Genomic DNA, 25,616 nt, shown 5'->3' with positions numbered 1-25,616 from the left:
CGCAGGATCCTGCTGTTCTTTGGCAAGAACTCCTACTTCCAGAACGAAGTCCTCGCGAAGGAGTATGTCGTCAGTGCTGCTGGTAAGACAGCTCGGCATGACGGCCTGCCTGCCTGCCTGCCTCCCTGCCGGCCTGCAGGCCTGCCTGGAAGCGACGGGTGGCCCGGTGGAACCGGGTTCACCGTGCAGCACCGTCTCACGTGCCGGTTGCCCTGCAGGCTACAGAGCGTCGCACTCCACTCCCATCCAGTGGTTGCAGCACTACGAACAGGAGGCCTACCGCCACCAGACCCACGACGACGGCCTTAAATTCTTCAACTGATTCTGTGCCACCACCTTGCCGGGTCAGGCAGGATCGCTGAGGTGGGGCCCTGTGACAGACTGGGTCAGTGAGCTCGCTGGGTCCCCCAGCTGCTCCGGGTGGGGATGTGAGTCCCGCTCTCTCTTTCCTGCCAGCTCATCATGGATGACCTGTGGCCCAATGTCCTCAAGTACTACGAGAGGAAGAAGGCGCCGGGAGAGGGAAGCCACAGGAGGACAGGTGAGGAGCCGAGGGTGTGGGCGTGGAAAGGGGGGATCTCGGGGGACTTTGGCTGACACACTGAGGCTGCGGGTGGCCCTGACGGGGAGTGACCCCAGGTCAAGTTGGCATCATCCCCCTGAACCCGGGAGGCTGGGGAAGGGCCGTGCCAAAGGGCTCGAGCCTGGGGAAGCTCAAGACATTGGGAAAGGGCTCTGTCATTGCAATGAGCCGTGCCAGAGAAACAAAGCCATCCGAGCCGCACCGCCTGTGCGAATGGTCCTGGCGGGGCCCTGAACCCCATCCTCTGGTGCCCGAGTACCGCCAGACGTGTGGGCACGGCCAAGGTGTCCCTGCCGCCCTTGACACCGTGCGTAGGCGAAACTTTGCAACGAGGCGCTAGGCGGGGGTGGAATCACTGCAGCGATCCCCTCAGTCTCCATTGGCGTCCCCTCCGCCGCCCAAAAGGCACACAGAGAACCCTGGCCAGCATGCCGACATTAAGGAGCACGAGTTTGAATTCCGTGGGCGTGTTTGTGGAGGAAACCTAAAGGCAGAACCCCCCGTGCTCGGGGGCGGGGGGGCGCTTCGGGGGCCAGGAGAATCATAGCCATTGGAGCCAGGCCGAGAATCACTCGTGCGTCGGCCCCTTGGCCCAGAGACCATACAGACTTGTGTCATGGCCGCCTGGCTGTCTGTGTCTCTGCGTGTACCTGAGGCCCTGGGTGTTTCTGTCCCTGCCAAGGAGCCTCAAGATGCCGAGATGAATATGAGGCGACGGCACACTTGTCCACAGCCGTCGCACACATACAGATGGATGCCAGCGGTCAACACGGCTCTCCTGCAGAGGAGATCACTGAGGACGACGCTGTGGTGCTGACACGTCAGACACATGATGGGGCTCCAGGAGCCATGTAACTTTCATTAAAAGTTAGAAACACAAGATCCTGTGTGTGTTTGTGTTTGTGTGTATGCATCTCACTAATCAATCAATCAATCAATCAATCAATAAACAAACGAACGAGAATTTGAGTAAATAAAAATAACCAAGATGAGCTGGGCGTCTGAGTCCGTCTGCCTCTGAAGGAGACCCCAATTCTTTCCTTTCGGGACCCAGTGCCTGTACTGTTGCAACGGGGTGCACTACTTGTTTGGTGGCGGCCCGAGGCGTCCCATATGGTTCCAGTCAAGGAGGGGCAGGGAGCATAGAGGCCTCAGGGACTCAGCAGACCTCGCAGAGCGCACGAGGTCTGGCCCCCGATCCCCCTGAAGGTCCGCACACTCCACACCACCCTGGCTGTGTGGCTGAGGGTGGTGAGTGGCAGGAGAGCCTGTGGTGGATGGGGGACTGTGTCCGTGGGAGCCAGATCCTACCTGGCTCACTTAGGACTGCCTGCCCCATCGTGCAGGTCCAGGAGGGATACACAACCGCACAGCGTGGCGCAGGGGCCGGGGCACCGCCCAGTGAATGCGGGGCCCTCCCCCAGGCCTAGTAAGGAAGGGCTCCTGCATGGCCTGCCGCCTGCCTCCGGCCAGACTTCCTCGATTGATTGACTGACTGATTCATTGATTGATTGATTGATTCATTTTGCCATTCATTCATTCATTCATTCATTCATTTTTTGGTAGATGAGTGCTTCTATTTCCAACAACAGAGAAAGAGCAGGTAACCTGAACAGCCACCCTCTATAAAACATAAAAAAATGCAAGGCAGAATCAACCCAAACCCTTGAAATACATAGCTGAGACCACAAGGTACTGCATATGGTCGGGATGATTTTCAAAGTACAGACTTGTAAACGCAGTGCAGAAAGTTTCTGTACACACTTCATCCGTCTCCCTCAGAGGTGAACATCTCCTGACCACGCTCCAATGATAAAAACGAAGAGACCCACATGTGTACACTAGGACTAAACTACAGACGGCACTCAGATTCCGCCAGGTTTTCCAAGGAAGGTGCTTCTTCCGCTGGACACCTGTGTGTGATAGCACATTACACTTAGTTGTCACATGGCTTTCGTTTCCGTGACACTTCTTTTGTCTTTCCTAATTGTTGAAGATGTTGACAATTTTGAAGAATACTAGCAACCGATAAGTGTAGACTGTCTCTCAGTTCACTTGTATCTGATGCTTTCTCGTGTGTAGATAGGAGTTGTGCTCTCTTTTTGGGCAAAAACGCCAGGGATGGGAAATTGATCACGTCATACCCTGCTCTGTGCCTCCCAGGCAGACAGCGTGGTCAGCTCTCAAGGCTCTGGACTGAGAAGTCTCCTGATTCTTCCTCCAACGTTCCTCCAACAACGGCACTCATGCCTGTCCCTCCCGCTGAATAGATTTTTTTACAAAATCTCTTCCTTTTCTCCAACAACAACACATTTTCACCAATGCCCTAAGTTTCAGTGCGCTATTTATCTTTCGGCCCAGACGGAAGGATGTTATTCAATATGGATAATAGGGGTCATGATCTGAGCCTTGCTCCGGCTCCTCTCGTGGTGGCTGCTGTTCCTTTGCTCCTGGTGTGTACCGTCAAGGGAACTTTCCACGGCAAGGACTCTGTCCAATGCTGTCTGTGATGCATCTTGTAAGGTCGAGGCGAGAAAAGCCCTCAAGATGTTTCAGACTTCCCCAGGTTTTGTGGTCATCATGGGATTCACTGTCTTGCAAGTGAACACTCCCCTGGATGAATTCTAGTCACCATCATCTGCCTGTTGTCCTCTCCAAGTAAGCCAGAGCTCCCGTCTTTTCCTCGGGCTTTAGGACGCGCGCGTGGTTGCCCTGCAACCTCAAATCCCTCACGAGTTAGTGACAAATTGTGAATTCAAAGGCTTTGTTTTCGGCTCTCCTTCTTAACTGCAAAGTGGGAGTGACACTCTTTCTGGCTCTTCACATCCTCAAGAGACCTCCTGGATGTAAAGGCTCCGGTGCCGGCAGGTGGTGCCCCAGGACGCAGTGGGCGGCACGCTCTCGGGGATCTCCTGGGCATCGTCTGGCAGATGTCGGCCAGGAAAATGGCCAGAGACACGGACGGGGGCTGGAGGACACCGACCCGACCTCCGCCGAGGCGGCTGCTCGGTCTCCTGGACTCCCTGGCTCAGGGCTAGTCGTGGGAGGGCGGGACCGCCCAGAGCCCCTCCCACCGCCTTGCCCCTGATTGGCAGGGCCTTCCTTGGGGCCAAGGTCCGGCACGTAACTCCACTCCCGGGGGTGGAGCTCCCGGTGAGTCAGGGCACAGGTGCCTGGCAGCAGGCGGCAGGCCAGGAGCCGCTCTGCGCCTGCGCCGCCTTCTCGCCCGCGCCTCCCGGCGGCGGCCCTAGGGGGCGTATTTCCGCCAGCCACGAGCCGGGCCACTGCGGGGACTCGCGGACTCGGACCTCCAGCGCCTTCCCTCACAGCGGCCCAGCTCCCTACAGGCCCGTGGCGGGGGGGGGGCGGGGGGGCGTTGGGAACCGGGCCGGGGCCCCATGGAGAGCGAGACGGGGTCCCGGGAAGCCGGGCTTGCCCCGGCATCCTGGCCCTGCTTCGTGCTGCAATGGAGACTTCAGGCAGCCGGGGCCCGCGGGGACGTAGGCACCCCGAGGGATGAGGGGACGCTGCAGTCCCTAGGCGTTGGGACCGTGCAGGAGCGTGTGCATGAAGCCAGCGCCGGGAGGGAGACCGAGCAGGCCCCGCTGCTTGTGGAGTTGGTGCTGGCGGTGGAAGACGCCATGGTGCTGGTCGAGGTCGTAGACGGGGCGGCGGCTGACAACCGTGAGGAGGCAGAGGAAGAGGGGCAGAGGGAGGGGGAGTCTCAGGCGGTGGGAGAGGAGGAGGAGTGTGAGCATGAGGAGGACTCGGGGGAGGAATCTGAGCAGGGCACGCAGTTTGAAGCGGACGACCAGGAGGCCGATGAGAAGAAGACTGACCCCGAGGAATCTGATGAGGAGACCGGGACTGACGACGACGAGGAGACTGAAGACGACAGGCCTGAGGTGGACGATGACTCCGAGCAGGACGACGCCGAGGATGTGGCGATGGCTCACGAGGAAGAGGGGGAGGCTGAGGAGGAGGCCGTCATGTCTGAGACGGAGTACATGCTGGAGGAGGAGGCGAATCTTCAGGAAGAGGCACATAAGCCGGAGGAGGCCATGGAGGAGGGCCAGGGAGAGGAAGGCGCCAGGGAGCTGCAAGAGCAGCAGCAAGGGTCAGAGCATCCAGAGGCAGGGCCGAGTCCGTTGGAGTGCCCGCTGGAGGCTCTCGAGGCGCTGCGGGCAGACATGGAGCCCACCAATGGAAGAGGCAGGCGCTCCTTTGCTCCGTTCCAGCTCAGGCTGGGTCAGAGAAGGCACCATCGCCTGCAACAGCGAAGCGCCCACATGCAGGGCATCCGTGGCTTCTGGGCCAAGGCTGTATCCTTGCTGCTGTGGGGCAAGGACCCCAAGGTGACGGGGGTGGGGGGGACGTGGGGGGCTGGGGGTGGGGGGGCCGGAGCCAAGCGGGCCGTGAGGAGGGCAGGGGCGCTGTGGGGTATGGGCATCCCTCGGACAGCATTGGTGAACGCTCCCCGCCCGTCCCGGGGTGGGAGTGGCGACGACGCTCATGCCCCGGTGATCGCCACAGCCTTGGGAGCCCGCTTGAGGGTGGGCTCCTCCTGGGCTGGATCGTCCCCAGAGGCAGCGAGTGTCAAGTGCGCGGGACGACATGCGGTCCGGGTCACACGTGGGAGTGGCAGCAGGGTCTCCGCACTGGCCGCGGCTCCCCGCAAAGCCCCTTTTCGCCTCGGCACACTGCTGCAGCCAGGGGGCTGCGTGTGCCCACCTCTGACCTGGTCGCCCAGAGCCAGGGACGTGCGCCGTCCCGGGAGCAGCCCACTGTGCCTTGCCGTGGGGCCACAGGCATGTGCGGTGGACGGGGTGCGGGGAGGGGCGTGTCTCGGGATACACAGCTCCCGTCCCGTGGCAGCGCGCACATGGGCAGCAGCCCGAGGCCCAGCGGGCCGTGCTCGGTGCAGCCTGTGCGGATGGCCCGGGAGCCGGCGGGAGGGCAGGGGCGCCAGGGCCACGCTGCTGTGCGGGCCTGCGGCGTTGTTGTAGCTCTCGCATCTCCAGCCCCGGAAGGCTCCTTGACCTAAAGCAGTTTGGGAACCACCCCCAGCTGTCAGCCGTGATCAGTGAGCAAGATCTGCGCATGCTTCGCTTCATGACGAACCTGAAGGTCAGGCCCAGGGCGCGGAAGAGGGTCCTGGGTCGGGAGGCGAGAGGCTAGGACACGTGATTGGCGAGCTGAGGCTGCCAGGGGGAGGCCTCAGCACAGAGGTGTCACCACGCTCCCCGGGAACCCCCAACCCCGTCTCCGTGTCCCCCATTTGTCGGCAGGTGCAGGAAGTCACCTTTCCCAGTGCCTGCCGCAGGATCCTGCTGTTCTTTGGCAAGAACTCCTACTTCCAGAACGAAGTCCTCGTGAAGGAGTATGTCGTCAGTGCTGCTGGTAAGACAGCTCGGCATGACTGCCTGCCGGCCTGCCTGCCTGCCTGCCTGCCTGCCGGCCTGCAGGCCTGCCTGGAAGCGGCGGGTGGACGGTGGAACCGGGTTCACCGTGCAGCACCGTCTCACGTGCCGGTTGCCCTGCAGGCTACAGAGCGTCGCACTCCACTCCCATCCAGTGGTCGCAGCACTACGAACGGGAGGCCTACCGCCGCCAGACCCACGACAACGGCCTTAACTTCTTCAACTGGTTCTGTGGCCACCACCTTGCCGGGTCAGGCAGGATCGCTGAGGTGGGGCCCTGTGACAGACTGGGTCAGTGAGCTCGCTGGGTCCCCCAGCTGCTCCGGGTGGGGATGTGAGTCCCGCTCTCTCTTTCCTGCCAGCTCATCATGGATGACCTGTGGCCCAATGTCCTCAAGTACTACGAGAGGAAGAAGGCGCCGGGAGAGGGAAGCCACAGGAGGACAGGTGAGGAGCCGAGGGTGTGGGCGTGGAAAGGGGGGATCTCGGGGGACTTTGGCTGACACACTGAGGCTGCGGGTGGCCCTGACGGGGAGTGACCCCAGGTCAAGTTGGCATCATCCCCCTGAACCCGGGAGGCTGGGGAAGGGCCGTGCCAAAGGGCTCGTGCCTGGGGAAGCTCAAGACATTGGGAAAGGGCTCTGTCATTGCAATGAGCCGTGCCAGAGAAACAAAGCCAGCCGAGCCGCACCGCCTGTGCGAATGGTCCTGGCGGGGCCCTGAACCCCGTCGTCCGGTGCCCGAGTACCGCCAGACGTGTGGGCACGGCCAAGGTGTCCCTGCCGCCCTTGACACCGTGCGTAGGCGAAACTTTGCAACGAGGCGCTAGGCGGGGGTGGAATCACTGCAGCGATCCCCTCGGTCTCCATTGGCGTCCCCTCCGCCGCCCAAAAGGCACACAGAGAACCCTGGCCAGCATGCCGACATTAAGGAGCACGAGTTTGAATTCCGTGGGCGCGTGCGTGGAGGAAACCTAAAGGCAGAACCCCCCGTGCTCGGGGCGGGGGCGCTGCGGGGGCCAGGAGAATCATAGCCATTGGAGCCAGGCCGAGAATCACTCGTGCGTCGGCCCCTTGGCCCAGAGACCATACAGACTTGTGTCATGGCCGCCTGGCTGTCTGTGTCTCTGCGTGTACCTGAGGCCCTGGGTGTTTCTGTCCCTGCCAAGGAGCCTCAAGATGCCGAGATGAATATGAGGCGACGGCACACTTGTCCACAGCCGTCGCACACATACAGATGGATGCCAGCGGTCAACACGGCTCTCCTGCAGAGGAGATCACTGAGGACGACGCTGTGGTGCTGACACGACAGACACATGATGGGGCTCCAGGAGCCATGTAACTTTCATTAAAAGTTAGAAACACAAGATCCTGTGTGTGTTTGTGTTTGTGTGTATGCATCTCACTAATCAATCAATCAATCAATCAATAAATAAACAAACGAACGAGAATTTGGGTAAATAAAAATAACCAAGATGAGCTGGGCGTCTGAGTCCGTCTGCCTCTGAAGGAGACCCCAATTCTTTCCTTTCGGGACCCAGTGCCTGTAGTGTTGCAACAGGGTGCACTACTTGTTTGGTGGCGGCCCGAGGCGTCCCATATGGTTCCAGTCAAGGAGGGGCAGGGAGCATAGAGGCCTCAGGGACTCAGCAGACCTCGCAGAGCGCACGAGGTCTGGCCCCCGATCCTCCTGAAGGTCCGCACACTCCACACCACCCTGGCTGTGTGGCTGAGGGTGGTGAGTGGCAGGAGAGCCTGTGGTGGATGGGGGACTGTGTCCGTGGGAGCCAGATCCTACCTGGCTCACTTAGGACTGCCTGACCCATCGTGCAGATCCAGGAGGGATACACAACCACACAGCGTGGCGCAGGGGCCGGGGCACCGCCCAGTGAATGCGGGGCCCTCCCCCAGGCCTAGTAAGGAAGGGCTCCTGCATGGCCTGCCGCCTGCCTCCGGCCAGACTTCCTCGATTGATTGACTGACTGATTCATTGATTGATTGATTGATTTTTCCATTCATTCATTCATTCATTCATTCATTCATTCATTCATTCATTCATTTTTTGGTAGATGAGTGCTTTTATTTCCAACAACAGAGAAAGAGCAGGTAACCTGAACAGCCACCCTCTATAAAACATAAAAAAATGCAAGGCAGAATCAACCCAAACCCTTGAAATACATAGCTGAGACCACAAGGTACTGCATATGGTCGGGATGATTTTCAAAGTACAGACTTGTAAACGCAGTGCAGAAAGTTTCTGTACACCCTTCATCCGTCTCCCTCAGAGGTGAACATCTCCTGACCACGCTCCAATGATAAAAACGAAGAGACCCACATGTGTACACTAGGACTAAACTACAGACGGCACTCAGATTCCGCCAGGTTTTCCAAGGAAGGTGCTTCTTCCGCTGGACACCTGTGTGTGATAGCACATTACACTTAGTTGTCACATGGCTTTCGTTTCCGTGACACTTCTTTTGTCTTTCCTAATTGTTGAAGATGTTGACAATTTTGAAGAATACTAGCAACCGATAAGTGTAGACTGTCTCTCAGTTCACTTGTATCTGATGCTTTCTCGTGTGTAGATAGGAGTTGTGCTCTCTTTTTGGGCAAAAACGCCAGGGATGGGAAATTGATCACGTCATACCCTGCTCTGTGCCTCCCAGGCAGACAGCGTGGTCAGCTCTCAAGGCTCTGGACTGAGAAGTCTCCTGATTCTTCCTCCAACGTTCCTCCAACAACGGCACTCATGCCTGTCCCTCCCGCTGAATAGATTTTTTTACAAAATCTCTTCCTTTTCTCCAACAACAACACATTTTCACCAATGCCCTAAGTTTCAGTGCGCTATTTATCTTTCGGCCCAGACGGAAGGATGTTATTCAATATGGATAATAGGGGTCATGATCTGAGCCTTGCTCCGGCTCCTCTCGTGGTGGCTGCTGTTCCTTTGCTCCTGGTGTGTACCGTCAAGGGAACTTTCCACGGCAAGGACTCTGTCCAATGCTGTCTGTGATGCATCTTGTAAGGTCGAGGCGAGAAAAGCCCTCAAGATGTTTCAGACTTCCCCAGGTTTTGTGGTCATCATGGGATTCACTGTCTTGCAAGTGAACACTCCCCTGGATGAATTCTAGTCACCATCATCTGCCTGTTGTCCTCTCCAAGTAAGCCAGAGCTCCCGTCTTTTCCTCGGGCTTTAGGACGCGCGCGTGGTTGCCCTGCAACCTCAAATCCCTCACGAGTTAGTGACAAATTGTGAATTCAAAGGCTTTGTTTTCGGCTCTCCTTCTTAACTGCAAAGTGGGAGTGACACTCTTTCTGGCTCTTCACATCCTCAAGAGACCTCCTGGATGTAAAGGCTCCGGTGCCGGCAGGTGGTGCCCCAGGACGCAGTGGGCGGCACGCTCTCGGGGATCTCCTGGGCATCGTCTGGCAGATGTCGGCCAGGAAAATGGCCAGAGACACGGACGGGGGCTGGAGGACACCGACCCGACCTCCGCCGAGGCGGCTGCTCGGTCTCCTGGACTCCCTGGCTCAGGGCTAGTCGTGGGAGGGCGGGACCGCCCAGAGCCCCTCCCACCGCCTTGCCCCTGATTGGCAGGGCCTTCCTTGGGGCCAAGGTCCGGCACGTAACTCCACTCCCGGGGGTGGAGCTCCCGGTGAGTCAGGGCACAGGTGCCTGGCAGCAGGCGGCAGGCCAGGAGCCGCTCTGCGCCTGCGCCGCCTTCTCGCCCGCGCCTCCCGGCGGCGGCCCTAGGGGGCGTATTTCCGCCAGCCACGAGCCGGGCCACTGCGGGGACTCGCGGACTCGGACCTCCAGCGCCTTCCCTCACAGCGGCCCAGCTCCCTACAGGCCCGTGGCGGGGGGGGGGCGGGGGGGCGTTGGGAACCGGGCCGGGGCCCCATGGAGAGCGAGACGGGGTCCCGGGAAGCCGGGCTTGCCCCGGCATCCTGGCCCTGCTTCGTGCTGCAATGGAGACTTCAGGCAGCCGGGGCCCGCGGGGACGTAGGCACCCCGAGGGATGAGGGGACGCTGCAGTCCCTAGGCGTTGGGACCGTGCAGGAGCGTGTGCATGAAGCCAGCGCCGGGAGGGAGACCGAGCAGGCCCCGCTGCTTGTGGAGTTGGTGCTGGCGGTGGAAGACGCCATGGTGCTGGTCGAGGTCGTAGACGGGGCGGCGGCTGACAACCGTGAGGAGGCAGAGGAAGAGGGGCAGAGGGAGGGGGAGTCTCAGGCGGTGGGAGAGGAGGAGGAGTGTGAGCATGAGGAGGACTCGGGGGAGGAATCTGAGCAGGGCACGCAGTTTGAAGCGGACGACCAGGAGGCCGATGAGATGAAGACTGACCCCGAGGAATCTGATGAGGAGACCGGGACTGACGACGACGAGGAGACTGAAGACGACAGGCCTGAGGTGGACGATGACTCCGAGCAGGACGACGCCGAGGATGTGGCGATGGCTCACGAGGAAGAGGGGGAGGCTGAGGAGGAGGCCGTCATGTCTGAGACGGAGTACATGCTGGAGGAGGAGGCGAATCTTCAGGAAGAGGCACATAAGCCGGAGGAGGCCATGGAGGAGGGCCAGGGAGAGGAAGGCGCCAGGGAGCTGCAAGAGCAGCAGCAAGGGTCAGAGCACCCAGAGGCAGGGCCGAGTCCGTTGGAGTGCCCGCTGGAGGCTCTCGAGGCGCTGCGGGCAGACATGGAGCCCACCAATGGAAGAGGCAGGCGCTCCTTTGCTCCGTTCCAGCTCAGGCTGGGTCAGAGAAGGCACCATCGCCTGCAACAGCGAAGCGCCCACATGCAGGGCATCCGTGGCTTCTGGGCCAAGGCTGTATCCTTGCTGCTGTGGGGCAAGGACCCCAAGGTGACGGGGGTGGGGGGGACGTGGGGGGCTGGGGGTGGGGGGGCCGGAGCCAAGCGGGCCGTGAGGAGGGCAGGGGCGCTGTGGGGTATGGGCATCCCTCGGACAGCATTGGTGAACGCTCCCCGCCCGTCCCGGGGTGGGAGTGGCGACGACGCTCATGCCCCGGTGATCGCCACAGCCTTGGGAGCCCGCTTGAGGGTGGGCTCCTCCTGGGCTGGATCGTCCCCAGAGGCAGCGAGTGTCAAGTGCGCGGGACGACATGCGGTCCGGGTCACACGTGGGAGTGGCAGCAGGGTCTCCGCACTGGCCGCGGCTCCCCGCAAAGCCCCTTTTCGCCTCGGCACACTGCTGCAGCCAGGGGGCTGCGTGTGCCCACCTCTGACCTGGTCGCCCAGAGCCAGGGACGTGCGCCGTCCCGGGAGCAGCCCACTGTGCCTTGCCGTGGGGCCACAGGCATGTGCGGTGGACGGGGTGCGGGGAGGGGCGTGTCTCGGGATACACAGCTCCCGTCCCGTGGCAGCGCGCACATGGGCAGCAGCCCGAGGCCCAGCGGGCCGTGCTCGGTGCAGCCTGTGCGGATGGCCCGGGAGCCGGCGGGAGGGCAGGGGCGCCAGGGCCACGCTGCTGTGCGGGCCTGCGGCGTTGTTGTAGCTCTCGCATCTCCAGCCCCGGAAGGCTCCTTGACCTAAAGCAGTTTGGGAACCACCCCCAGCTGTCAGCCGTGATCAGTGAGCAAGATCTGCGCATGCTTCGCTTCATGACGAACCTGAAGGTCAGGCCCAGGGCGCGGAAGAGGGTCCTGGGTCGGGAGGCGAGAGGCTAGGACACGTGATTGGCGAGCTGAGGCTGCCAGGGGGAGGCCTCAGCACAGAGGTGTCACCACGCTCCCCGGGAACCCCCAACCCCGTCTCCGTGTCCCCCATTTGTCGGCAGGTGCAGGAAGTCACCTTTCCCAGTGCCTGCCGCAGGATCCTGCTGTTCTTTGGCAAGAACTCCTACTTCCAGAACGAAGTCCTCGTGAAGGAGTATGTCGTCAGTGCTGCTGGTAAGACAGCTCGGCATGACTGCCTGCCGGCCGGCCTGCCTGCCTGCCTGCCTGCCGGCCTGCAGGCCTGCCTGGAAGCGGCGGGTGGACGGTGGAACCGGGTTCACCGTGCAGCACCGTCTCACGTGCCGGTTGCCCTGCAGGCTACAGAGCGTCGCACTCCACTCCCATCCAGTGGTCGCAGCACTACGAACGGGAGGCCTACCGCCGCCAGACCCACGACAACGGCCTTAACTTCTTCAACTGGTTCTGTGGCCACCACCTTGCCGGGTCAGGCAGGATCGCTGAGGTGGGGCCCTGTGACAGACTGGGTCAGTGAGCTCGCTGGGTCCCCCAGCTGCTCCGGGTGGGGATGTGAGTCCCGCTCTCTCTTTCCTGCCAGCTCATCATGGATGACCTGTGGCCCAATGTCCTCAAGTACTACGAGAGGAAGAAGGCGCCGGGAGAGGGAAGCCACAGGAGGACAGGTGAGGAGCCGAGGGTGTGGGCGTGGAAAGGGGGGATCTCGGGGGACTTTGGCTGACACACTGAGGCTGCGGGTGGCCCTGACGGGGAGTGACCCCAGGTCAAGTTGGCATCATCCCCCTGAACCCGGGAGGCTGGGGAAGGGCCGTGCCAAAGGGCTCGTGCCTGGGGAAGCTCAAGACATTGGGAAAGGGCTCTGTCATTGCAATGAGCCGTGCCAGAGAAACAAAGCCAGCCGAGCCGCACCGCCTGTGCGAATGGTCCTGGCGGGGCCCTGAACCCCGTCGTCCGGTGCCCGAGTACCGCCAGACGTGTGGGCACGGCCAAGGTGTCCCTGCCGCCCTTGACACCGTGCGTAGGCGAAACTTTGCAACGAGGCGCTAGGCGGGGGTGGAATCACTGCAGCGATCCCCTCGGTCTCCATTGGCGTCCCCTCCGCCGCCCAAAAGGCACACAGAGAACCCTGGCCAGCATGCCGACATTAAGGAGCACGAGTTTGAATTCCGTGGGCGCGTGCGTGGAGGAAACCTAAAGGCAGAACCCCCCGTGCTCGGGGCGGGGGCGCTGCGGGGGCCAGGAGAATCATAGCCATTGGAGCCAGGCCGAGAATCACTCGTGCGTCGGCCCCTTGGCCCAGAGACCATACAGACTTGTGTCATGGCCGCCTGGCTGTCTGTGTCTCTGCGTGTACCTGAGGCCCTGGGTGTTTCTGTCCCTGCCAAGGAGCCTCAAGATGCCGAGATGAATATGAGGCGACGGCACACTTGTCCACAGCCGTCGCACACATACAGATGGATGCCAGCGGTCAACACGGCTCTCCTGCAGAGGAGATCACTGAGGACGACGCTGTGGTGCTGACACGACAGACACATGATGGGGCTCCAGGAGCCATGTAACTTTCATTAAAAGTTAGAAACACAAGATCCTGTGTGTGTTTGTGTTTGTGTGTATGCATCTCACTAATCAATCAATCAATCAATCAATAAATAAACAAACGAACGAGAATTTGGGTAAATAAAAATAACCAAGATGAGCTGGGCGTCTGAGTCCGTCTGCCTCTGAAGGAGACCCCAATTCTTTCCTTTCGGGACCCAGTGCCTGTAGTGTTGCAACAGGGTGCACTACTTGTTTGGTGGCGGCCCGAGGCGTCCCATATGGTTCCAGTCAAGGAGGGGCAGGGAGCATAGAGGCCTCAGGGACTCAGCAGACCTCGCAGAGCGCACGAGGTCTGGCCCCCGATCCTCCTGAAGGTCCGCACACTCCACACCACCCTGGCTGTGTGGCTGAGGGTGGTGAGTGGCAGGAGAGCCTGTGGTGGATGGGGGACTGTGTCCGTGGGAGCCAGATCCTACCTGGCTCACTTAGGACTGCCTGACCCATCGTGCAGATCCAGGAGGGATACACAACCACACAGCGTGGCGCAGGGGCCGGGGCACCGCCCAGTGAATGCGGGGCCCTCCCCCAGGCCTAGTAAGGAAGGGCTCCTGCATGGCCTGCCGCCTGCCTCCGGCCAGACTTCCTCGATTGATTGACTGACTGATTCATTGATTGATTGATTGATTTTTCCATTCATTCATTCATTCATTCATTCATTCATTCATTCATTCATTTTTTGGTAGATGAGTGCTTTTATTTCCAACAACAGAGAAAGAGCAGGTAACCTGAACAGCCACCCTCTATAAAACATAAAAAAATGCAAGGCAGAATCAACCCAAACCCTTGAAATACATAGCTGAGACCACAAGGTACTGCATATGGTCGGGATGATTTTCAAAGTACAGACTTGTAAACGCAGTGCAGAAAGTTTCTGTACACACTTCATCCGTCTCCCTCAGAGGTGAACATCTCCTGACCACGCTCCAATGATAAAAACGAAGAGACCCACATGTGTACACTAGGACTAAACTACAGACGGCACTCAGATTCCGCCAGGTTTTCCAAGGAAGGTGCTTCTTCCGCTGGACACCTGTGTGTGATAGCACATTACACTTAGTTGTCACATGGCTTTCGTTTCCGTGACACTTCTTTTGTCTTTCCTAATTGTTGAAGATGTTGACAATTTTGAAGAATACTAGCAACCGATAAGTGTAGACTGTCTCTCAGTTCACTTGTATCTGATGCTTTCTCGTGTGTAGATAGGAGTTGTGCTCTCTTTTTGGGCAAAAACGCCAGGGATGGGAAATTGATCACGTCATACCCTGCTCTGTGCCTCCCAGGCAGACAGCGTGGTCAGCTCTCAAGGCTCTGGACTGAGAAGTCTCCTGATTCTTCCTCCAACGTTCCTCCAACAACGGCACTCATGCCTGTCCCTCCCGCTGAATAGATTTTTTTACAAAATCTCTTCCTTTTCTCCAACAACAACACATTTTCACCAATGCCCTAAGTTTCAGTGCGCTATTTATCTTTCGGCCCAGACGGAAGGATGTTATTCAATATGGATAATAGGGGTCATGATCTGAGCCTTGCTCCGGCTCCTCTCGTGGTGGCTGCTGTTCCTTTGCTCCTGGTGTGCACCGTCAAGGGAACTTTCCACGGCAAGGACTCTGTCCAATGCTGTCTGTGATGCATCTTGTAAGGTCGAGGCGAGAAAAGCCCTCAAGATGTTTCAGACTTCCCCAGGTTTTGTGGTCATCATGGGATTCACTGTCTTGCAAGTGAACACTCCCCTGGATGAATTCTAGTCACCATCATCTGCCTGTTGTCCTCTCCAAGTAAGCCAGAGCTCCCGTCTTTTCCTCGGGCTTTAGGACGCGCGCGTGGTTGCCCTGCAACCTCAAATCCCTCACGAGTTAGTGACAAATTGTGAATTCAAAGGCTTTGTTTTCGGCTCTCCTTCTTAACTGCAAAGTGGGAGTGACACTCTTTCTGGCTCTTCACATCCTCAAGAGACCTCCTGGATGTAAAGGCTCCGGTGCCGGCAGGTGGTGCCCCAGGACGCAGTGGGCGGCACGCTCTCGGGGATCTCCTGGGCATCGTCTGGCAGATGTCGGCCAGGAAAATGGCCAGAGACACGGACGGGGGCTGGAGGACACCGACCCGACCTCCGCCGAGGCGGCTGCTCGGTCTCCTGGACTCCCTGGCTCAGGGCTAGTCGTGGGAGGGCGGGACCGCCCAGAGCCCCTCCCACCGCCTTGCCCCTGATTGGCAGGGCCTTCCTTGGGGCCAAGGTCCGGCACGTAACTCCACTCCCGGGGGTGGAGCTCCCGGTGAGTCAGGGCACAGGTGCCTGGCAGCAGGCGGCAGGCCAGGAGCCGCTCTGCGCCTGCGCCGCCTTCTCGCCCGCGCCTCCCGGCGGCGGCCCTAGGGGGCGTATTTCCGCCAGCCACGAGCCGGGCCACTGCGGGGACTCGCGGACTCGGACCTCCAGCGCCTTCCCTCACAGCGGCCCAGCTCCCTACAGGCCCGTGGCGGGGGGGGGGCGGGGGGGCGTTGGGAACCGGGCCGGGGCCCCATGGAGAGCGAGACGGGGTCCCGGGAAGCCGGGCTTGCCCCGGCATCCTGGCCCTGCTTCGTGCTGCAATGGAGACTTCAGGCAGCCGGGGCCCGCGGGGACGTAGGCACCCCGAGGGATGAGGGGACGCTGCAGTCCCTAGGCGTTGGGACCGTGCAGGAGCGTGTGCATGAAGCCAGCGCCGGGAGGGAGACCGAGCAGGCCCCGCTGCTTGTGGAGTTGGTGCTGGCGGTGGAAGACGCCATGGTGCTGGTCGAGGTCGTAGACGGGGCGGCGGCTGACAACCGTGAGGAGGCAGAGGAAGAGGGGCAGAGGGAGGGGGAGTCTCAGGCGGTGGGAGAGGAGGAGGAGTGTGAGCATGAGGAGGACTCGGGGGAGGAATCTGAGCAGGGCACGCAGTTTGAAGCGGACGACCAGGAGGCCGATGAGAAGAAGACTGACCCCGAGGAATCTGATGAGGAGACCGGGACTGACGACGACGAGGAGACTGAAGACGACAGGCCTGAGGTGGACGATGACTCCGAGCAGGACGACGCCGAGGATGTGGCGATGGCTCACGAGGAAGAGGGGGAGGCTGAGGAGGAGGCCGTCATGTCTGAGACGGAGTACATGCTGGAGGAGGAGGCGAATCTTCAGGAAGAGGCACATAAGCCGGAGGAGGCCATGGAGGAGGGCCAGGGAGAGGAAGGCGCCAGGGAGCTGCAAGAGCAGCAGCAAGGGTCAGAGCATCCAGAGGCAGGGCCGAGTCCGTTGGAGTGCCCGCTGGAGGCTCTCGAGGCGCTGCGGGCAGACATGGAGCCCACCAATGGAAGAGGCAGGCGCTCCTTTGCTCCGTTCCAGCTCAGGCTGGGTCAGAGAAGGCACCATCGCCTGCAACAGCGAAGCGCCCACATGCAGGGCATCCGTGGCTTCTGGGCCAAGGCTGTATCCTTGCTGCTGTGGGGCAAGGACCCCAAGGTGACGGGGGTGGGGGGGACGTGGGGGGCTGGGGGTGGGGGGGCCGGAGCCAAGCGGGCCGTGAGGAGGGCAGGGGCGCTGTGGGGTATGGGCATCCCTCGGACAGCATTGGTGAACGCTCCCCGCCCGTCCCGGGGTGGGAGTGGCGACGACGCTCATGCCCCGGTGATCGCCACAGCCTTGGGAGCCCGCTTGAGGGTGGGCTCCTCCTGGGCTGGATCGTCCCCAGAGGCAGCGAGTGTCAAGTGCGCGGGACGACATGCGGTCCGGGTCACACGTGGGAGTGGCAGCAGGGTCTCCGCACTGGCCGCGGCTCCCCGCAAAGCCCCTTTTCGCCTCGGCACACTGCTGCAGCCAGGGGGCTGCGTGTGCCCACCTCTGACCTGGTCGCCCAGAGCCAGGGACGTGCGCCGTCCCGGGAGCAGCCCACTGTGCCTTGCCGTGGGGCCACAGGCATGTGCGGTGGACGGGGTGCGGGGAGGGGCGTGTCTCGGGATACACAGCTCCCGTCCCGTGGCAGCGCGCACATGGGCAGCAGCCCGAGGCCCAGCGGGCCGTGCTCGGTGCAGCCTGTGCGGATGGCCCGGGAGCCGGCGGGAGGGCAGGGGCGCCAGGGCCACGCTGCTGTGCGGGCCTGCGGCGTTGTTGTAGCTCTCGCATCTCCAGCCCCGGAAGGCTCCTTGACCTAAAGCAGTTTGGGAACCACCCCCAGCTGTCAGCCGTGATCAGTGAGCAAGATCTGCGCATGCTTCGCTTCATGACGAACCTGAAGGTCAGGCCCAGGGCGCGGAAGAGGGTCCTGGGTCGGGAGGCGAGAGGCTAGGACACGTGATTGGCGAGCTGAGGCTGCCAGGGGGAGGCCTCAGCACAGAGGTGTCACCACGCTCCCCGGGAACCCCCAACCCCGTCTCCGTGTCCCCCATTTGTCGGCAGGTGCAGGAAGTCACCTTTCCCAGTGCCTGCCGCAGGATCCTGCTGTTCTTTGGCAAGAACTCCTACTTCCAGAACGAAGTCCTCGTGAAGGAGTATGTCGTCAGTGCTGCTGGTAAGACAGCTCGGCATGACTGCCTGCCGGCCTGCCTGCCTGCCTGCCTGCCTGCCGGCCTGCAGGCCTGCCTGGAAGCGGCGGGTGGACGGTGGAACCGGGTTCACCGTGCAGCACCGTCTCACGTGCCGGTTGCCCTGCAGGCTACAGAGCGTCGCACTCCACTCCCATCCAGTGGTCGCAGCACTACGAACGGGAGGCCTACCGCCGCCAGACCCACGACAACGGCCTTAACTTCTTCAACTGGTTCTGTGGCCACCACCTTGCCGGGTCAGGCAGGATCGCTGAGGTGGGGCCCTGTGACAGACTGGGTCAGTGAGCTCGCTGGGTCCCCCAGCTGCTCCGGGTGGGGATGTGAGTCCCGCTCTCTCTTTCCTGCCAGCTCATCATGGATGACCTGTGGCCCAATGTCCTCAAGTACTACGAGAGGAAGAAGGCGCCGGGAGAGGGAAGCCACAGGAGGACAGGTGAGGAGCCGAGGGTGTGGGCGTGGAAAGGGGGGATCTCGGGGGACTTTGGCTGACACACTGAGGCTGCGGGTGGCCCTGACGGGGAGTGACCCCAGGTCAAGTTGGCATCATCCCCCTGAACCCGGGAGGCTGGGGAAGGGCCGTGCCAAAGGGCTCGTGCCTGGGGAAGCTCAAGACATTGGGAAAGGGCTCTGTCATTGCAATGAGCCGTGCCAGAGAAACAAAGCCAGCCGAGCCGCACCGCCTGTGCGAATGGTCCTGGCGGGGCCCTGAACCCCGTCCTCCGGTGCCCGAGTACCGCCAGACGTGTGGGCACGGCCAAGGTGTCCCTGCCGCCCTTGACACCGTGCGTAGGCGAAACTTTGCAACGAGGCGCTAGGCGGGGGTGGAATCACTGCAGCGATCCCCTCGGTCTCCATTGGCGTCCCCTCCGCCGCCCAAAAGGCACACAGAGAACCCTGGCCAGCATGCCGACATTAAGGAGCACGAGTTTGAATTCCGTGGGCGCGTGCGTGGAGGAAACCTAAAGGCAGAACCCCCCGTGCTCGGGGCGGGGGCGCTGCGGGGGCCAGGAGAATCATAGCCATTGGAGCCAGGCCGAGAATCACTCGTGCGTCGGCCCCTTGGCCCAGAGACCATACAGACTTGTGTCATGGCCGCCTGGCTGTCTGTGTCTCTGCGTGTACCTGAGGCCCTGGGTGTTTCTGTCCCTGCCAAGGAGCCTCAAGATGCCGAGATGAATATGAGGCGACGGCACACTTGTCCACAGCCGTCGCACACATACAGATGGATGCCAGCGGTCAACACGGCTCTCCTGCAGAGGAGATCACTGAGGACGACGCTGTGGTGCTGACACGACAGACACATGATGGGGCTCCAGGAGCCATGTAACTTTCATTAAAAGTTAGAAACACAAGATCCTGTGTGTGTTTGTGTTTGTGTGTATGCATCTCACTAATCAATCAATCAATCAATCAATCAATAAATAAACAAACGAACGAGAATTTGGGTAAATAAAAATAACCAAGATGAGCTGGGCGTCTGAGTCCGTCTGCCTCTGAAGGAGACCCCAATTCTTTCCTTTCGGGACCCAGTGCCTGTAGTGTTGCAACAGGGTGCACTACTTGTTTGGTGGCGGCCCGAGGCGTCCCATATGGTTCCAGTCAAGGAGGGGCAGGGAGCATAGAGGCCTCAGGGACTCAGCAGACCTCGCAGAGCGCACGAGGTCTGGCCCCCGATCCTCCTGAAGGTCCGCACACTCCACACCACCCTGGCTGTGTGGCTGAGGGTGGTGAGTGGCAGGAGAGCCTGTGGTGGATGGGGGACTGTGTCCGTGGGAGCCAGATCCTACCTGGCTCACTTAGGACTGCCTGACCCATCGTGCAGATCCAGGAGGGATACACAACCACACAGCGTGGCGCAGGGGCCGGGGCACCGCCCAGTGAATGCGGGGCCCTCCCCCAGGCCTAGTAAGGAAGGGCTCCTGCATGGCCTGCCGCCTGCCTCCGGCCAGACTTCCTCGATTGATTGACTGACTGATTCATTGATTGATTGATTGATTTTTCCATTCATTCATTCATTCATTCATTCATTCATTTTTTGGTAGATGAGTGCTTTTATTTCCAACAACAGAGAAAGAGCAGGTAACCTGAACAGCCACCCTCTATAAAACATAAAAAAATGCAAGGCAGAATCAACCCAAACCCTTGAAATACATAGCTGAGACCACAAGGTACTGCATATGGTCGGGATGATTTTCAAAGTACAGACTTGTAAACGCAGTGCAGAAAGTTTCTGTACACCCTTCATCCGTCTCCCTCAGAGGTGAACATCTCCTGACCACGCTCCAATGATAAAAACGAAGAGACCCACATGTGTACACTAGGACTAAACTACAGACGGCACTCAGATTCCGCCAGGTTTTCCAAGGAAGGTGCTTCTTCCGCTGGACACCTGTGTGTGATAGCACATTACACTTAGTTGTCACATGGCTTTCGTTTCCGTGACACTTCTTTTGTCTTTCCTAATTGTTGAAGATGTTGACAATTTTGAAGAATACTAGCAACCGATAAGTGTAGACTGTCTCTCAGTTCACTTGTATCTGATGCTTTCTCGTGTGTAGATAGGAGTTGTGCTCTCTTTTTGGGCAAAAACGCCAGGGATGGGAAATTGATCACGTCATACCCTGCTCTGTGCCTCCCAGGCAGACAGCGTGGTCAGCTCTCAAGGCTCTGGACTGAGAAGTCTCCTGATTCTTCCTCCTACGTTCCTCCAACAACGGCACTCATGCCTGTCCCTCCCGCTGAATAGATTTTTTTACAAAATCTCTTCCTTTTCTCCAACAACAACACATTTTCACCAATGCCCTAAGTTTCAGTGCGCTATTTATCTTTCGGCCCAGACGGAAGGATGTTATTCAATATGGATAATAGGGGTCATGATCTGAGCCTTGCTCCGGCTCCTCTCGTGGTGGCTGCTGTTCCTTTGCTCCTGGTGTGCACCGTCAAGGGAACTTTCCACGGCAAGGACTCTGTCCAATGCTGTCTGTGATGCATCTTGTAAGGTCGAGGCGAGAAAAGCCCTCAAGATGTTTCAGACTTCCCCAGGTTTTGTGGTCATCATGGGATTCACTGTCTTGCAAGTGAACACTCCCCTGGATGAATTCTAGTCACCATCATCTGCCTGTTGTCCTCTCCAAGTAAGCCAGAGCTCCCGTCTTTTCCTCGGGCTTTAGGACGCGCGCGTGGTTGCCCTGCAACCTCAAATCCCTCACGAGTTAGTGACAAATTGTGAATTCAAAGGCTTTGTTTTCGGCTCTCCTTCTTAACTGCAAAGTGGGAGTGACACTCTTTCTGGCTCTTCACATCCTCAAGAGACCTCCTGGATGTAAAGGCTCCGGTGCCGGCAGGTGGTGCCCCAGGACGCAGTGGGCGGCACGCTCTCGGGGATCTCCTGGGCATCGTCTGGCAGATGTCGGCCAGGAAAATGGCCAGAGACACGGACGGGGGCTGGAGGACACCGACCCGACCTCCGCCGAGGCGGCTGCTCGGTCTCCTGGACTCCCTGGCTCAGGGCTAGTCGTGGGAGGGCGGGACCGCCCAGAGCCCCTCCCACCGCCTTGCCCCTGATTGGCAGGGCCTTCCTTGGGGCCAAGGTCCGGCACGTAACTCCACTCCCGGGGGTGGAGCTCCCGGTGAGTCAGGGCACAGGTGCCTGGCAGCAGGCGGCAGGCCAGGAGCCGCTCTGCGCCTGCGCCGCCTTCTCGCCCGCGCCTCCCGGCGGCGGCCCTAGGGGGCGTATTTCCGCCAGCCACGAGCCGGGCCACTGCGGGGACTCGCGGACTCGGACCTCCAGCGCCTTCCCTCACAGCGGCCCAGCTCCCTACAGGCCCGTGGCGGGGGGGGCGGGGGGGCGTTGGGAACCGGGCCGGGGCCCCATGGAGAGCGAGACGGGGTCCCGGGAAGCCGGGCTTGCCCCGGCATCCTGGCCCTGCTTCGTGCTGCAATGGAGACTTCAGGCAGCCGGGGCCCGCGGGGACGTAGGCACCCCGAGGGATGAGGGGACGCTGCAGTCCCTAGGCGTTGGGACCGTGCAGGAGCGTGTGCATGAAGCCAGCGCCGGGAGGGAGACCGAGCAGGCCCCGCTGCTTGTGGAGTTGGTGCTGGCGGTGGAAGACGCCATGGTGCTGGTCGAGGTCGTAGACGGGGCGGCGGCTGACAACCGTGAGGAGGCAGAGGAAGAGGGGCAGAGGGAGGGGGAGTCTCAGGCGGTGGGAGAGGAGGAGGAGTGTGAGCATGAGGAGGACTCGGGGGAGGAATCTGAGCAGGGCACGCAGTTTGAAGCGGACGACCAGGAGGCCGATGAGATGAAGACTGACCCCGAGGAATCTGATGAGGAGACCGGGACTGACGACGACGAGGAGACTGAAGACGACAGGCCTGAGGTGGACGATGACTCCGAGCAGGACGACGCCGAGGATGTGGCGATGGCTCACGAGGAAGAGGGGGAGGCTGAGGAGGAGGCCGTCATGTCTGAGACGAAGTACATGCTGGAGGAGGAGGCGAATCTTCAGGAAGAGGCACATAAGCCGGAGGAGGCCATGGAGGAGGGCCAGGGAGAGGAAGGCGCCAGGGAGCTGCAAGAGCAGCAGCAAGGGTCAGAGCATCCAGAGGCAGGGCCGAGTCCGTTGGAGTGCCCGCTGGAGGCTCTCGAGGCGCTGCGGGCAGACATGGAGCCCACCAATGGAAGAGGCAGGCGCTCCTTTGCTCCGTTCCAGCTCAGGCTGGGTCAGAGAAGGCACCATCGCCTGCAACAGCGAAGCGCCCACATGCAGGGCATCCGTGGCTTCTGGGCCAAGGCTGTATCCTTGCTGCTGTGGGGCAAGGACCCCAAGGTGACGGGGGTGGGGGGGACGTGGGGGGCTGGGGGTGGGGGGGCCGGAGCCAAGCGGGCCGTGAGGAGGGCAGGGGCGCTGTGGGGTATGGGCATCCCTCGGACAGCATTGGTGAACGCTCCCCGCCCGTCCCGGGGTGGGAGTGGCGACGACGCTCATGCCCCGGTGATCGCCACAGCCTTGGGAGCCCGCTTGAGGGTGGGCTCCTCCTGGGCTGGATCGTCCCCAGAGGCAGCGAGTGTCAAGTGCGCGGGACGACATGCGGTCCGGGTCACACGTGGGAGTGGCAGCAGGGTCTCCGCACTGGCCGCGGCTCCCCGCAAAGCCCCTTTTCGCCTCGGCACACTGCTGCAGCCAGGGGGCTGCGTGTGCCCACCTCTGACCTGGTCGCCCAGAGCCAGGGACGTGCACCGTCCCGGGAGCAGCCCACTGTGCCTTGCCGTGGGGCCACAGGCATGTGCGGTGGACGGGGTGCGGGGAGGGGCGTGTCTCGGGATACACAGCTCCCGTCCCGTGGCAGCGCGCACATGGGCAGCAGCCCGAGGCCCAGCGGGCCGTGCTCGGTGCAGCCTGTGCGGATGGCCCGGGAGCCGGCGGGAGGGCAGGGGCGCCAGGGCCACGCTGCTGTGCGGGCCTGCGGCGTTGTTGTAGCTCTCGCATCTCCAGCCCCGGAAGGCTCCTTGACCTAAAGCAGTTTGGGAACCACCCCCAGCTGTCAGCCGTGATCAGTGAGCAAGATCTGCGCATGCTTCGCTTCATGACGAACCTGAAGGTCAGGCCCAGGGCGCGGAAGAGGGTCCTGGGTCGGGAGGCGAGAGGCTAGGACACGTGATTGGCGAGCTGAGGCTGCCAGGGGGAGGCCTCAGCACAGAGGTGTCACCACGCTCCCCGGGAACCCCCAACCCCGTCTCCGTGTCCCCCATTTGTCGGCAGGTGCAGGAAGTCACCTTTCCCAGTGCCTGCCGCAGGATCCTGCTGTTCTTTGGCAAGAAATCCTACTTCCAGAACGAAGTCCTCGTGAAGGAGTATGTCGTCAGTGCTGCTGGTAAGACAGCTCGGCATGACTGCCTGCCGGCCTGCCTGCCTGCCTGCCTGCCTGCCGGCCTGCAGGCCTGCCTGGAAGCGGCGGGTGGACGGTGGAACCGGGTTCACCGTGCAGCACCGTCTCACGTGCCGGTTGCCCTGCAGGCTACAGAGCGTCGCACTCCACTCCCATCCAGTGGTCGCAGCACTACGAACGGGAGGCCTACCGTCGCCAGACCCACGACAACGGCCTTAACTTCTTCAACTGGTTCTGTGGCCACCACCTTGCCGGGTCAGGCAGGATCGCTGAGGTGGGGCCCTGTGACAGACTGGGTCAGTGAGCTCGCTGGGTCCCCCAGCTGCTCCGGGTGGGGATGTGAGTCCCGCTCTCTCTTTCCTGCCAGCTCATCATGGATGACCTGTGGCCCAATGTCCTCAAGTACTACGAGAGGAAGAAGGCGCCGGGAGAGGGAAGCCACAGGAGGACAGGTGAGGAGCCGAGGGTGTGGGCGTGGAAAGGGGGGATCTCGGGGGACTTTGGCTGACACACTGAGGCTGCGGGTGGCCCTGACGGGGAGTGACCCCAGGTCAAGTTGGCATCATCCCCCTGAACCCGGGAGGCTGGGGAAGGGCCGTGCCAAAGGGCTCGTGCCTGGGGAAGCTCAAGACATTGGGAAAGGGCTCTGTCATTGCAATGAGCCGTGCCAGAGAAACAAAGCCAGCCGAGCCGCACCGCCTGTGCGAATGGTCCTGGCGGGGCCCTGAACCCCGTCCTCCGGTGCCCGAGTACCGCCAGACGTGTGGGCACGGCCAAGGTGTCCCTGCTGCCCTTGACACCGTGCGTAGGCGAAACTTTGCAACGAGGCGCTAGGCGGGGGTGGAATCACTGCAGCAATCCCCTCGGTCTCCATTGGCGTCCCCTCCGCCGCCCAAAAGGCACACAGAGAACCCTGGCCAGCATGCCGACATTAAGGAGCACGAGTTTGAATTCCGTGGGCGCGTGCGTGGAGGAAACCTAAAGGCAGAACCCCCCTTGCTCGGGTGGGGGGCGCTGCGGGGGCCAGGAGAATCATAGCCATTGGAGCCAGGCCGAGAATCACTCGTGCGTCGGCCCCTTGGCCCAGAGACCATACAGACTTGTGTCATGGCCGCCTGGCTGTCTGTGTCTCTGCGTGTACCTGAGGCCCTGGGTGTTTCTGTCCCTGCCAGGGAGCCTCAAGATGCCGAGATGAATATGAGGCGACGGCACACTTGTCCACAGCCGTCGCACACATACAGATGGATGCCAGCGGTCAACACGGCTCTCCTGCAGAGGAGATCACTGAGGACGACGCTGTGGTGCTGACACGTCAGACACATGATGGGGCTCCAGGAGCCATGTAACTTTCATTAAAAGTTAGAAACACAAGATCCTGTGTGTGTTTGTGTTTGTGTGTATGCATCTCACTAATCAATCAATCAATCAATCAATCAATAAACAAACGAACGAGAATTTGAGTAAATAAAAATAACCAAGATGAGCTGGGCGTCTGAGTCCGTCTGCCTCTGAAGGAGACCCCAATTCTTTCCTTTCGGGACCCAGTGCCTGTACTGTTGCAATGGGGTGCACTACTTGTTTGGTGGCGGCCCGAGGCGTCCCATATGGTTCCAGTCAAGGAGGGGCAGGGAGCATAGAGGCCTCAGGGACTCAGCAGACCTCGCAGAGCGCACGAGGTCTGGCCCCCGATCCCCCTGAAGGTCCGCACACTCCACACCACCCTGGCTGTGTGGCTGAGGGTGGTGAGTGGCAGGAGAGCCTGTGGTGGATGGGGGACTGTGTCCGTGGGAGCCAGATCCTACCTGGCTCACTTAGGACTGCCTGCCCCATCGTGCAGGTCCAGGAGGGATACACAACCGCACAGTGTGGC

General features: G+C 60.8%; 3 protein-coding genes across 3 annotated transcripts; all 3 read left to right on the top strand.

Annotated features, from left to right (window-relative positions):
• Positions 1 to 4,134: 4,134 nt before the first annotated feature.
• Positions 4,135 to 6,506, top strand: LOC144309405 (testis-specific Y-encoded protein 3-like). The gene is made up of 5 exons (XM_077890476.1): positions 4,135 to 4,905; positions 5,633 to 5,710; positions 5,872 to 5,983; positions 6,127 to 6,272; positions 6,366 to 6,506. The coding sequence occupies exons 1-5, from the start codon at positions 4,225 to 4,227 to the stop codon at positions 6,504 to 6,506; spliced, it is 1,158 nt and encodes a 385-aa protein (XP_077746602.1). The 5' UTR covers positions 4,135 to 4,224.
• Positions 6,507 to 10,340: 3,834 nt separating this feature from the next.
• Positions 10,341 to 12,428, top strand: LOC144309404 (testis-specific Y-encoded protein 3-like). Its single transcript, XM_077890475.1, has 5 exons — positions 10,341 to 10,827; positions 11,555 to 11,632; positions 11,794 to 11,905; positions 12,049 to 12,194; positions 12,288 to 12,428. The coding sequence occupies exons 1-5, from the start codon at positions 10,453 to 10,455 to the stop codon at positions 12,426 to 12,428; spliced, it is 852 nt and encodes a 283-aa protein (XP_077746601.1). The 5' UTR covers positions 10,341 to 10,452.
• A 3,546-nt stretch (positions 12,429 to 15,974) lies between these two features.
• LOC144309403 (testis-specific Y-encoded protein 3-like) lies at positions 15,975 to 18,346 on the top strand. The gene is made up of 5 exons (XM_077890473.1): positions 15,975 to 16,745; positions 17,473 to 17,550; positions 17,712 to 17,823; positions 17,967 to 18,112; positions 18,206 to 18,346. The coding sequence occupies exons 1-5, from the start codon at positions 16,065 to 16,067 to the stop codon at positions 18,344 to 18,346; spliced, it is 1,158 nt and encodes a 385-aa protein (XP_077746599.1). The 5' UTR covers positions 15,975 to 16,064.
• Positions 18,347 to 25,616: the final 7,270 nt, after the last annotated feature.

The sequence above is a fragment of the Canis aureus genome, chromosome Y (genome assembly GCF_053574225.1).
Source record: "Canis aureus isolate CA01 chromosome Y, VMU_Caureus_v.1.0, whole genome shotgun sequence".
Lineage (NCBI taxonomy): Eukaryota > Metazoa > Chordata > Mammalia > Carnivora > Canidae > Canis > Canis aureus.
Note: the sequence above shows the minus strand (reverse complement) of the source record. Positions and strands in the feature narration are given on the sequence as shown.

Excerpts from the sequence above, each read along its gene's own strand:
- LOC144309405 (XM_077890476.1), top strand. The coding sequence starts at position 4,225 with ATGGTGCTGGTCGAGGTCGTAGACGGGGCGGCGGCTGACAACCGTGAG. Across the intron at positions 5,711-5,871 it reads GCTTCATGACGAACCTGAAG|GTGCAGGAAGTCACCTTTCC; the intron begins GTCAGGCCCAGG and ends ATTTGTCGGCAG. Across the intron at positions 5,984-6,126 it reads GTATGTCGTCAGTGCTGCTG|GCTACAGAGCGTCGCACTCC; the intron begins GTAAGACAGCTC and ends GTTGCCCTGCAG.
- LOC144309403 (XM_077890473.1), top strand. The coding sequence starts at position 16,065 with ATGGTGCTGGTCGAGGTCGTAGACGGGGCGGCGGCTGACAACCGTGAG. Across the intron at positions 17,824-17,966 it reads GTATGTCGTCAGTGCTGCTG|GCTACAGAGCGTCGCACTCC; the intron begins GTAAGACAGCTC and ends GTTGCCCTGCAG. Across the intron at positions 18,113-18,205 it reads GGTCAGGCAGGATCGCTGAG|CTCATCATGGATGACCTGTG; the intron begins GTGGGGCCCTGT and ends CTTTCCTGCCAG.
- LOC144309404 (XM_077890475.1), top strand. The coding sequence starts at position 10,453 with ATGGCTCACGAGGAAGAGGGGGAGGCTGAGGAGGAGGCCGTCATGTCT. Across the intron at positions 10,828-11,554 it reads GTGGCTTCTGGGCCAAGGCT|TTTGGGAACCACCCCCAGCT; the intron begins GTATCCTTGCTG and ends GACCTAAAGCAG. Across the intron at positions 12,195-12,287 it reads GGTCAGGCAGGATCGCTGAG|CTCATCATGGATGACCTGTG; the intron begins GTGGGGCCCTGT and ends CTTTCCTGCCAG.